The following is a 13,886-nucleotide window of genomic DNA, read 5'->3' on the forward strand; positions in this document are numbered from 1 at the left end:
AACAACTGGTGTGCTAACCTTTATAACACCATCTTAATCATCATCTAATCAAATTATTTCAATTATAAAAATTATCAGCAGTCTGAATTACTAGCATAAATTTATTACAAAAATAAGTGCAAGTTGTTATGCTTTGAATATAATCTTCAGTTGTTACACGATACAATGATTTAATTAATAGTATTTTTGCAGTACATTCCAAAGTTTATTAATTGGTAATAATTTCCAAGTTAATGCTGTTATTCTACAGAACAATAATGATAAAGTGAACCATGTGGTTTCTGTATATTTAGAAAATAATGTATAATCATTTATTTTTCAGTGCATCATTTTTTATCTCAAAACCCTAGCTATTTTTGTTTTATAGCAGGCTATTAATAATTACAAATAATACAAAAAATGCACTGATAAGTTTATTTGGATAGTGTCTTTCACCTTAGAACAGTTTACAATCTTATTCCACTCTTTTGCAGAAGAATTTCTACTTACTCAAAATTTGGTATGAAGAATAATATCTAATGATGTATCTTATGAAGTCTTTTTTTGAAGTGTATTAGTGGCCTTTGTCTATAGTGATTATCCTGTTTATGCACTGTGTGGACCAGTGCTTAGTATTTTTAATTTTTCAGTTGCTGTGTTAAATATAATAGATTTGAGTTAATTTATTTTCTTTTGCTTTTTTTTTTTTTTATAGGAAACATGACAGTAGGAGACTTGGTAATGGTCAATGGACTGCTTTTTCAGTTGTCACTTCCATTAAATTTCCTGGGGACAGTATATAGAGAGACTAGACAGGCTCTCATTGACATGGATACTCTCTTTACTCTACTTAGTATTGATACCAAAATAAAGGTAGGTGTTTACCCTTTAAGTAATAAAATAACACAATATCTTTTTAATTTTATTTGTTGCTCCACGGATTACAAACTTAAAAAGCAGTACACACTTCAAACCCCAAGGTTCTGGATGATGAGAGCAAAAGAAAACATTAAAACATCTATGATCTATGAAATGTATTTTATTAGATTTAGCAATCAATTCACCATACTAAAGTTAGATCAAATGCTTTTTTTTAAATTTTATTGATTTTATTGTAATCACACAACATTCCATACAAATAGATCAATTTTTACAAAAATAGGATTGAAAACAAATCAACCCCCACCCCCGAGAAAGAGAGCATGGCCAGCAGAGTAAAACTTAAAGCTAGTAAAAATAAGTAAATATGAATTAATAAGTGAATAAAGATCAATGTAGAAGAAAAAGAAATGGGGAGAGAATCTGCTTCATCGGTGCTTTAAATTCTTATTCTAAAATGTTATTGATTAGATCCTGCCAGGTTTTGAAAAAGTTCTGCACAGATCCTCTAAGTGAGAATTAGATTTTTTCCAATTTCAAATAGTATATAACATCAGTTACATACTGACTTAAAAGAAGAGTTAGGATTCTTCCAGTTGAGCAAGATAAGTCTACGTGCCAATAGTGTAGTAAAGGCAATCACAATTTGTTTGTCCTTCTCCACTTTAAGCCCATCTGGAAGTACACCAAACACAGCTGTTACTGGGTTAGGAGGGATTGTGACATCAAGGCTGTCTGAAAGGCATTTAAAAGAATGATGTCCAGAATGATGTTAATTTGGTGCAGGCCCAAAACATGTCACCCAGTGAGGCTGGGACTTGATTGCAGTGTTGGCAGGTTGGATCTTGCCCTGGAAATATTTTGGACAGTTTTAAATGAGACAGATGTGCTCGATATATAATTTTAAGTTGAATAATTGTATGCTTTGCACATATTGAGCTCGAGTGAATTCTCTGAATTGCTACCTTCCACTCCTTTTCTGATATGGTGAGTGAGAGATCCTTTTCCCACTGTCCTCTTGGATCTTTGAAAGGGAGGGACTGTAATATGGTTTTATATATTGCAGAAATGCTGTCTAAGTTTTCAAAACTGAGCAATAGTTTTTCCAGCCTAGAGGGAGGTGGAAGGTGAGGAAAATTGGGTAGGTTCTGTTTAACAAAATTTCTAATTTGAAGGTAGTGAAAGAAATGTGTTGCTGGAAAGTTATATTTGAAATGTAATTGTTCATAGGATACAAAGATGGTGTCTATGTACAGATCTCTAAGTGATTTAATCTCAAATGTTTTCCAGACATTATAAACTGCATATGTTTGCAAGGGTTGAAAAAGATGGTTCTCTTGCAGAGGTGCCACAGATAAAAACTTCTTTATCTTAAAATGCTTCCTACATTGGTTTCATATTCTGAGTGAGTGAAGCACAATTGGGTTGTTAGTATATTGGCGATAAATTGCATTTATTGGGGCGCAAAGCAAGGAATATAAAGAAGTACTGCAGGATTTTATTTCTTTTGCGGACCAAGCCTGTGTATGTTCATCTATTTGTGTCCATGTCCAGGTTTTTATAGCTTGTATGTTTGCTGTTCAGTAATAAAATAGAATGTTAGGTAGAGCCATTCCACCTTCTGCCTTATGTCTTTGTAGGGTCGCTCTTTGGATACGTGGATGTTTTGAATTCCAAACAAATGAGGTTATGGTTGAATATAATTTCTTAAAAAACGATTTATTAATGTATATTGGAAAGTTTTGAAATAAAAAGAGAAGCTTAGGAAGGGTATTCATCTTAACAATGTTAATTCTTCCAGCTAGAGTGAGATGACGGGCTGACCATCTGTGCAAGTCTTGCTTAATTTTTTCCATACAGATGGCGAAATTTTGTTGATAAAGAGCTTTATGTTTACTTGTGATGTTTACCCCTAGATATTTAAACTGATTTGCAATGATACAAGGGAAGGTGTCCAATCTAATATTGTGTGCTTGAGAATTCAATGGAAAGAGCACACTTTTATTCAAATTAGTTCTGAGATCAGAAATCTTTTGAAATTCTGTTAGTGCTGTTAGGACTGCAGGCACAGTATTTTATGGATCTGATATATACCTTTCCCACACTCTTATAAACACTTCCTATGCTCTTAAACACTTTCTACATTCTTAAACACCGCAGACCAACACTGCACACTGCACGCAGCGATCAGACATCGATGTGTCTGCACTCGCTTTGTGAAGGGGGGCAGCTGAACTCACGCTGAGCAGAAATGGAATTTGTGCTGCTTCTGCCAAAATGCCTGCTTGTCGCTCTGCGCGTTCAAAAGGAGGAGGAGGAGTGTGTGTGTGGGAGTGTGAGGGCTGAACGCACATTCGCTCAAACCCCCCCACCCCGGAGGCGCAGTACGCTCCTGCTACTTCGCATTGTCAAGGGGGTGGGGAGCTGAATGAACGCTAAGGAGAAGTGGACTTTATGCTGGCTTTGTGCTGCTTGTCGCTCTGCGTGTCAATAATTTTAAAGCCTTGTATTTTCCTGTCTCACTGTCTTGTCTTGCGTGAAGTTAAAATGTTTTATAATAGTAAGATGTTACTCATATCCTTAGCCCGACATCCACATATCATATGTGTTAACAAAGTGTGTTTTATAAGTTTACATGTGTTTAAAGCATATGGGATGGGTATTTTAAGGCTTAAACTATAAAAATGTTTATTTATATGGTCTTTCTATATCGCGGATTTTCTCCTGTTGCTGATGGGTCTGGAACATAACTTCCACGATGGGCGGGCAATCACTTGTATTTAAAAACCCGCGAAGTCGTGAATCCGCGAAAAGTGAACTGCGAAGTAGCGAGGGATTACTGTAGTCTCTAAATGTGTGCATTATATTTTTATGGTCAATGATTTTGTCTCCGTTTGTGTTGATGATTGCTGGGATTGCATTGAGAACTTCTTGCTTGTGGATTTGTTGAGCTAAGAGCTTATTAGCTTTCTGTCCATGTTCATAGTAATAATGTCTTGATTTAAATATGAGTTGTTCTGTTTCTTTAGTTGTCAAGAGGTTGAGTTCTGAATGCAGAGCCTGCCTTTTCCTATGAAGAGCCTCACTTGGACACCTGGCATGTTCTTGATCTATTCTATTAATTTCGCTGGTTAGCTCTGATACCTTCTTGGTTTCCAGTTTGTTTCTGTGGGAAAGATATGAGATAATCTGTCCTCTTAAGAAGGCCTTCAGGGTTTTCCAGAGTATTCCTGCAGAGACCTCTGATTTTGTTTTGATTTAAATTCTGTACAGTCCTCGTCTGCTAATAAAAGTGGCTTAAGACGCCATCTGCGAGATGAGTATGTGGGGCAAGATCAAGATCAGAGGGGCATGGTCGGAAATAACAATAGTGTCGTTCTTGCAAGATTTAATTGTAGGCATGAACTTGTTATCTCTCTATTATAAAAAAAAAATCCTGGGAGAGAAAGACGGGAGACGAGACGTGATCTTCACATTAAGATCATGGAAGACACTTGAAAGACCCGTGAGACAAAAGAGAATGGCCATGGAGCGTCTCGCGGGGACCTTAAACATGAGACTTTGTGCCAGGAGATTGACCCAGGACTGTCTCACGATGACGTAAAACATAAGATTTGTGCAAGACACGCCCTACTTACAACCAGTATCAAATATGACAGCAAGCAGCAAAACATTCAGTCATCTAAAGGATTTGAGCACACACAGATCCAGGGTCTCAGCACATATAAAGCGTATAAGGACAATACGTTATAAATGAAACGTCGACGACTAAGCAAAGAAGAAAGCAGTGCGGAGAAAAGAGACTCAAAAGCGTTGGAGAGAAAAAAGAGCAAAAAAGAAAAAGAATAATCTAGGTGCAAATTCAGAAAATAAGGAAAGTAATTATCAGCCCGGAACAAGAGGAATTGAAAAAAAGCACGTCCAATCGGCAATTTAATTTCAGAATTAAAAGACAGAGAGTAAAAGACAAAGTAGAACTTCTTTTTTTAATTAGAAAGTATAAAAAAGGAAAGTAAAGATCGCAGTAGCACAAACAAACGGAAATTATTACTCGAGAAAGGGAAAATAATCACCACGGACCAGGTTTCATCGAAAAAAAAGAAAGACAAAGCGAGGTCAGAAATAAAGGACAGAGTAGAAGACAAAGTAAAACGTCAGAGGTTAAAAAGCAAGGGGGCCAAACACATGTAGAGCAGGTTAGAGATAATGAAAACTGGAATTCAAAAGACTCAAAGAAAAAAAAAATGTAGGCGCAATACACATGCTGAGCAAGATACAGAATATGGAAGCAGAAAAAACGACAGTGTCAAAACAAAGACAGTAAACATCGCATTAGTGCAAAAAAAGAGGAATTATTACTCAGAGAAATAACGAAAAGACGAATACAGTGATCCCTCGCTATATCACGCTTTGACTTTCGCGGCTTCACTCCATCGTGGATTTTAAATGTAAGCATATCTAAATATACAGTGGTGTGAAAAACTATTTGCCCCCTTCCTGATTTCTTATTCTTTTGCATGTTTGTCACACAAAATGTTTCTGATCATCAAACACATTTAACCATTAGTCAAATATAACACAAGTAAACACAAAATGTAGTTTGTAAATGGTAGTTTTTATTATTTAGGGAGAAAAAAAAATCCAAACCTACATGGCCCTGTGTGAAAAAGTAATTGCCCCCTGAACCTAATAACTGGTTGGGCCACCCTTAGCAGCAATAACTGCAATCAAGCGTTTGCGATAACTTGCAATGAGTCTTTTACAGCGCTCTGGAGGAATTTTGGCCCACTCATCTTTGCAAAATTGTTGTAATTCAGCTTTATTTGAGGGTTTTCTAGCATGAACCGCCTTTTTAAGGTCATGCCATAGCATCTCAATTGGATTCAGGTCAGGACTTTGACTAGGCCACTCCAAAGTCTTCATTTTTGTTTTTCTTCAGCCATTCAGAGGTGGATTTGCTGGTGTGTTTTGGGTCATTGTCCTGTTGCAGCACCCAAGATCGCTTCAGCTTGAGTTGATGAACAGATGGCCGGATATTCTCCTTCAGGATTTTTTGGTAGACAGTAGAATTCATGGTTCCATCTATCACAACAAGCCTTCCAGGTGCTGAAGCAGCAAAACAACCCCAGACCATCACACTACCACCACCATATTTTACTGTTGGTATGATGTTCTTTTTCTGAAATGCTGTGTTCCTTTTACACCAGATGTAACGGGACATTTGCCTTCCAAAAAGTTCAACTTTTGACTCATCAGTCCAGAAGGTATTTTCCCAAAAGTCTTGGCAATCATTGAGATGTTTCTTAGCAAAATTGAGACAAGCCCTAATGTTCTTTTTGCTTAACAGTGGTTTGCGTCTTGGAAATCTGCCATGCAGGCCATTTTTGCCCAGTCTCTTTCTTATGGTGGAGTCGTGAACACTGACCTTAATTGAGGCAAGTGAGGCCTGCAGTTCTTTAGACGTTGTCCTGGGGTCTTTTGTGACCTCTCGGATGAGTCGTCTCTGCGCTCTTGGGTAATTTTGGTCGGCCGGCCACTCCTGGGAAGGTTCACCACTGTTCCATGTTTTTGCCATTTGTGGATAATGGCTCTCACTGTGGTTCGCTGGAGTCCCAAAGCTTTAGAAATGGCTTTATAACCTTTACCAGACTGATAGATCTCAATTACTTCTATTCTCATTTGTTCCTGAATTTCTTTGGATCTTGGCATGATGTCTAGCTTTTGAGGTGTTTTTGGTCTACTTCTCTGTGTCAGGCAGCTCCTATTTAAGTGATTTCTTGATTGAAACAGGTGTGGCAGTAATCAGGCCTGGGGGTGGCTACGGAAATTGAACTCAGGTGTGATACACCACAGTTAGGTTATTTTTTAACAAGGGGGCAATTACTTTTTCACACAGGGCCATGTAGGTTTGGATTTTTTTTCTCCCTAAATAATAAACACCATCATTTAAAAACTGCATTTTGTGTTTACTTGTGTTATATTTGACTAATGGTTAAATGTGTTTGATGATCAGAAACATTTTGTGTGACAAACATGCAAAAGAATAAGAAATCAGGAAGGGGGCAAATAGTTTTTCACACCACTGTATATCACGGATTTTTTTCTGGTTCGCGGATTTCTACGGACAATGGGTGTTTTAATTTATGGTACATGCTTCCTCAGTTGGTTTGCCCAGTGATTTCATACAAGGGATGCTATTGGCAGATGGCTGAGAAGTTACCCAACCAGAGCACGTATTACGTATTAAATAAAACTCCTCAATGATATACGATATGCTTCCCACGCAATGCTTCGCATACTTGAAAGCCCGAACAGCACGTATTGATTTTTGATTGTTTGCTTTTCTCTGTGTCACTCACTCTCTCTGACATTTTCTGCTCCTGATGGAGGGGTTGTGAGCTGAGGGGCTGTTCGCACACTGGCCTAAAGGATACGGACACTCCTCTAAAAAATGCTGAAAGACTACCTTCACATTGCTCCCTTCCTTGCAGCTGCTTTGTCCGGCGGTGCTTCGCATACTTAAAAGCCCGAACAGCCCTATTGATTTTTGATTGTTTGCTTTTCTCTCTCTGTCTCTCTCTGACATTCTCTGCTCCTGACGCGCACTCCTTTGAAGAGGAAGTTATGTTTGCATTCTTTTAATTGTGAGACGGAACTGTAATCTCTGTCTTGTCATGGAGCACAGTTTAAACTTTTGACTAAAGGGTGTTATTTCATGTCTAGAGGGCACTAATAATGTTAAAAAAATTAAACAGTAAACAGGTTTTCTATGCTCTAACTGCGAAAATATTCGATTTATAAATAAAGAATCCTACTTCGTGTAAATGCATTTATCGCTGTAGAGTCTGGAACGGATTAACCGTGATAAACGAGGGTTTACTGTAGAGATCGAATATATGGACATAGGTGATATGTCAGAAGTATGTAAATATTGTAAGGCTTTGTAGTTTAAGTTGGGGTTTACCTCACATGCATTTATTGGTTACTTTGCAAAAAAAAAATTATTAACTGCTGATGATGTAGATCTGTGGTAAAATTCCAAACAGAGAAACCTATCCTAAATTATGGTACAAAGTCATTAAACACAGTAAAAGATTCAGCATATTGGGACTTCAAAGATTCCAAATATTGTTTTTACAGAAGTTCTGAAATGAAAGTGAAACTACTGAAATAGCAACAATTCAAAGAAAAAAAAATCTTAAAAGTGTGTATCCGGAAAACCAAACATGGGGTTTGGAGAGTGCAACAAGCAGGGGGTGAAGCCCCCTAGTCTGCAATGAAATAATCAATTCTTGAGTAGCAATGATGCACTGGTGAGTAGAAGGAATATGCTCTTGAGTTTGGGTTTAGAAATCTCCAGGTGTCTGATAAGTTGTGGTCAGTTACAAACTGTGTAATTTGTCTTTGCAGTGTTAGACGTCATCACCCCTGTGACAGGAGACCTATCTAGGTCTGAATTTAAAACACAATTAAAGTCCCCCAGCCATTATAATTTTATGAGTATTCATATTGGAAATGGAAGCAAATACATTTTGCATAAATTCCCTATCATCCACATTGGGTGCATAAACATTTATCAAAATCACTTTACAGTTAAATAAATTGCCCATGACAATCACATATCTCCCTTCAGGATCAGATACTACATCTGATACTACAAATGAGACTGTTTTATGTACAGTGCATCCGGAAACTATTCACAGCGCATCACTTTTTCCACATTTTGTTATGTTACAGCCTTATTCCAAAATGGATTAAATTCATTTTTTTCCTCAGAATTCTACACACAACACCCCATAATGACAACGTGAAAAAAGTTTACTTGAGATTTTTGCAAATTTATTAAAAATAAAAAAATTGAGAAAGCACATGTGCATAAGTATTCACAGCCTTTGCCGTGAAGCTCGAAATTGAGCTCAGGTGCATCCTGTTTCCCCTGATCATCCTTGAGATGTTTCTGCAGCTTAATTGGAGTCCACCTGTGGTAAATTCAATTGACTGGACATGATTTGGAAAGGCACACACCTGTCTATATAAGGTCCCACAGTTGACAGTTCATGTCAGAGCACAAACCAAGCATAAAGTCTAAGGAATTGTCTGTAGACCTCCGAGACAGGATTGTCTCGAGGCACATATCTCCGGAAGGTTACAGAAAAATTTCTGCTGCTTTGAAGGTCCCAATGAGCACAGTGGCCTCCATCATCCGTAAGTGGAAGAAGTTCGAAACCACCAGGACTCTTCCTAGAGCTGGCCAACCATCTAAACTGAGCGATTGGGGGAGAAGGGCCTTAATCAGGGAGGTGACCAAGAACACGATGGTCACTCTGTCAGAGTTCCAGAGGTCCTCTGTGGAGAGAGGAGAACCTTCCAGAAGGACAACCATCTCTGCAGCAATCCACCAATCAAGCCTGTATGGTAGAGTGACCAGACGGAAGCCACTCCTTAGTAAAAGGCACATGGCAGCCCACCTGGAGTTTGCCAAAAGGCACCTGAAGGACTCTCAGACCATGAGAAAGAAAATTCTCTGGTCTGATGAGACAAAGATTGAACTCTCTGGTGTGAATGCCAGGCGTCATGTTTGGAGGAAACCTGGCACCATCCCTACAGTGAAGCATGGTGGTGGCAGCATCATGCTGTGGGGACGTTTTTCAGTGGCAGGAACTGGGAGACTAGTCAGGATAAAGGGAAAGATGACTGCAGCAATGTACAGAGACATCCTGGATAAAAACCTGCTCCAGAGCGCACTTAACCTCAGACTGGGGCGACGGTTCATCTTTCAGCAGGACAACGACCCTAAGCACACAGTCAAGATATCAAAGGAGTGGCTTCAGGACAACTCTGTGAATGTCCTTGAGTGGCCCAGCTAGAGCCCAGACTTGAATCTGATTGAACATCTCTGGAGAGATCTTAAAATGGCTGTGCACCGACGCTTCCCATCCAACCTGATGGAGCTTGAGAGGTGCTGCAAAGAGGAATGGGCGAAACTGGCCAAGGATAGGTGTGCCAAGCTTGTGCAATCATATTCAACAAGACTTGAGGCTGTAATTGCTGCCAAAGGTGCATCGACAAAGTATTGAGCAAAGGCTGTGAATACTTATGTACATGTGATTTCTCAGTTTTTTTATTTTTAATAAATTTGATTTGAATTTAATCCATTTTGGAATAAGGCTGTAACATAACAAAAGGTGGAAAAAGGGATGCGCTGTGAATACTTTCTGGATGCACTGTATAAGAATTCACACACCTCTAGTTTTCTTTGTAAAGCTGGAATGGAACATTTGGCCAGTCCAGTCTTTTTGCAGCTGGAACTGATCCTTGCTTAATAAGTGGGTCTCCTGTAAAAATACTATTTTAGCCTTTAGACCTGTTAGGTGAGGGAATACTTTCTTTCTCTTTAATTTGTGATTCAGGCCTTTAAAATTTAAGGATTAAAAGGATAGATTAGAGATAGCCTGCTCTCTTTCTCCCCCCCCCCCCCCAAGTCCCCCCCCCCATTTTGCCTCCCCACGTGAGGCTGGACCCCACTTCAGAAAGTCCCAGTCCTCTGACATACCTAGAGACGGAGCACGTTCAAAACAAAACAAGCCCCCCAGCAGTGGCGTATGAGGATTAAAATTGAGATATCTATTGCTGATACAGTCCAAATGCTCTAAGCATAAAATATAATCTTAAACAGTCTTGAAATGGTAAGATAGAAAACCCAGGGAATGGTGTTAAAAAGTTGCCCTGGATAAGCATAGTAAACCCATCCATCCATCCATTATCCAACCCGCTATATCCTAATTACAGGATTACAGGGGTCTGCTGGAGCCAATCCCAGCCAACACAGGGTGCAAGGCAGGAAGCAAACCCCGGGCATGGTGCCAGCCCACCGTAGGGTGCACACACACACACACCCACACACACACACACACCAAGCACATACTATGGACAATTTAGAATCGCCAGTGCACCTAACCTGCATGTCTTTGGACTGTTGTAGGAAACCGGAGCACACCCACGCAGACACGGGGTGAACATGCAAATTCCATGCAGGGAGGACCTAGGGAAGCGAACCCGGGTCTCCTAACTGCGAGGCAGCAGCGCTACCCACTGTGCCACCGTGCCGCCCGCATAGTAAACCCTAATACAATAATAACAATAACAATAAACCCAAGGGTATGATGTTTAACAGTCTCCTTTAGAATAGTAAAAAGAAAAAAAAAATACTAATTTAATTTCTTCCACACATACATACATATACGCATATAATTGTAATTAAAACATAAACAGAAAGTGGCTGAGAAGGGAAAAGGATGCATAATTACGGTACTGGTATCATTGCAAGCAGATCGGACAGCCGGTAATATCTTCTTTGCCATGCCATGACAGGGTGCAACTCACAATCATATTTCAGAAAAGTGTCGGGATCAGCTTTCTTAACTCTTAATCTGCTTCCTCCATAGAGGTATACAGTAGATGTAATGCTTGCCTTGAATATCCACTTTCAGTTTGGCAGTTTGCAAGAGGCTGTATCTGATATCGGTTTTCAGTAAGCACGGTTTAATGTTGCAGAAAGCGGCACGTTTAGCAGCTGTTGAAGGTGAGAAATCAGGGAATATACGAATGACGTTATTTTCAAATATAATCTCTTGTTTCTGTCTGAGAAGTGACATTACATTAAATTTGGATTGTGATTTTTTGAAAGGCACAACAAATGTCCTAGGTTTAGAGGTATTTGATCCCTGTATGCCAGTAGCTGCTGCTATCTTGGTGTCTGATTTAAAGTCCTCTCCAATTATTTTTGAGAATAGTTCAGCTACAAAGTTCACTAGGTTTGGACTTTCACAATTCTCAGGGAGACCTTCGATTCTAATATTATTCCTTCTGCATCCATCTTCCAGAGCAGCAAGTCTATCTCCAAGTTTTTTGCTTTCTTAGTTCGCATCTGTTACTTTTCCATCGGCGGTGGATGCCAGGTGTTTGGCTGTTTCAATTCGAGTTGTAAATGTTTGCTTAACATCTTTCAACTGATCACCAAGTGCTCTCAGTTTTTCCTCAAACTTTGACGCATTTTCCTGAATGTGCTCCTCAATTTTTTCCAGCATACCTTTAAAGGCTGCCTCAAGCGATTATATACACGTTTCTCCGAATCTTTATTATCCTGCAGCAGCTCCTGCAGCTCCACCCACAGTTTCTCATTTGTCTTCTCACTTGTCTTGAGCATACCATTTATTTCTTTCTTTATATCTTTCTTTATTTCTTGCTTGAGCTCAGCGATCGTTACCTTCAGTTCGGACAGATCGTTTCGGCCTTTGTGCTCCACAGGTGAAGCAAGCCCCTTTATAGCTAGTGCTCCCGGCTCACGAGGAGTAGATGATAATGTGGACAGTAAGGCCATTTCCAGTTTCAAGTGATCTTCTGGAATCGGTGAGCTATCGCGACCTGCATTACTCGCACATTCGCTCCCACTTTCACTCTCAACTGGAGACGATGCAGCGGACTGTGGTCCCGGGAGATCCTTGCTTTCACCTGTCTGCACTGGGTCAGTCTCTGTAAAGCCATACCTTGAGGTTGAACTTGGACTTGATGCCTGTCTAGGCTTGAGTGTACCTTTGGTTTCTTTTCCATTTCTTTCTGAGCCCCTTTCTTACCTCTCATGTTTATACAGGTATATGCTTGCATATACTGTAATAGAACCTCCTCGAGTTGAGTAAAGACAGGATACCTCGTGATAATAAAAAATAAAAGAAAATTAAAGACGTCGCTAACGGAGTTCTGCTTCAGAAGTCCATCTCCCGCAACGGACAAGACCAACCTATATCTAATTCTTTTATCAAATAGATAAGACATTAGTGGGGTTTTAAAAATTATTCAGTATAGTGATTGTCAAATGGCAAAAAAGCAACATTGGGTAGCACTTTGGAGCATTGATTAGTATTTCTGCTTCATAGCTGTGTTTAGCTTACTCATTGTTCGCGCATACAGTGGGGCAAAAAAGTATTTAGTCAGCCACCAATTGTGCAAGTTCTCCCACTTAAAAAGATGAGAGAGGCCTGTAATTTTCATCATAGGTATACCTCAACTATGAGAGACAAAATGAGAAAAAAAAAATCCAGAAAATCACATTGTCTGATTTTAAAGAATTTATTTGCAAATTATGGTGGAAAATAAGTATTTGGTCACCTACAACCAAGCAAGATTTCTGGCTCTTACAGACCTGTAACTTCTTCTGTAAGAGGCTCCTCTGTCCTCCACTCGTTACCTGTATTAATGGCACCTGTTTGAACTCGTTATCAATATAAAAGACACCTATCCAACAACCTCCAACAGTCACACTCCAAACTCCACTATGGCCAAGACCAAAGAGCTGTCAAAGGACACCAGAAACAAAATTGTAGACCTGCACCAGGCTGGGAAGACTGAATCTGCAATAGGTAAGCAGCTTGGTGTGAAGAAATCAACTGTGGGAGCAATTATTAGAAAATGGAAGACATACAAGACCACTGATAATCTCCCTTGATCTGGGGCTCCATGCAAGATCTCACCCCATGGGGTCAAAATGATCACAAGAACGGTGAGCAAAAACCCCAGAACCACACGGGGGGACCTAGTGAATGACCTGCAGAGAGCTGGGACCAAAGTAACAAAGGCTACCATCAGTAACACACTACGCCGTCAGGGACTCAAATCCTGCAGTGCCAGACGTGTCCCCCTGCTTAAGCCAGTACATGTGCAGGCCCGTCTGAAGTTTGCTAGAGAGCATTTGGACGATCCAGAAGAGGATTGGGAGAATGTCATATGGTCAGATGAAAAAAACTCAACTTGTCGTGTTTGGAGGAGAAAGAATGCTGAGTTGCATCCAAAGAACACCATACCTACTGTAAAGCATGGGGGTGGAAACATCATGCTTTGGGGCTGTTTTTCTGCAAATGGACCAGGACGACTGATCCTTGTAAAGGAAAGAATGAGTGGGGCCATGTATCGTCAGATTTTGAGTGAAAACCTCCTTCCATCAGCAAGGGCATTGAAAATGAAATGTGGCTGGG

General features: G+C 39.8%; 1 protein-coding gene across 1 annotated transcript in view; it reads left to right on the forward strand.

Annotated features, from left to right (window-relative positions):
- The window catches only part of abcb7 (ATP-binding cassette, sub-family B (MDR/TAP), member 7), a 206,700-nt gene that overhangs the window by 68,669 nt on the left and 124,145 nt on the right, over positions 1-13,886 (forward strand). Inside the window, exon 9 of the mRNA XM_028815415.2 lies at positions 695-852. Within this exon, the coding sequence (XP_028671248.2) occupies positions 695-852 (158 nt within the window). The remainder of the gene's footprint in view (positions 1-694; positions 853-13,886) is intronic.

Source organism: Erpetoichthys calabaricus, chromosome 12 (genome assembly GCF_900747795.2).
Source record: "Erpetoichthys calabaricus chromosome 12, fErpCal1.3, whole genome shotgun sequence".
Lineage (NCBI taxonomy): Eukaryota > Metazoa > Chordata > Cladistia > Polypteriformes > Polypteridae > Erpetoichthys > Erpetoichthys calabaricus.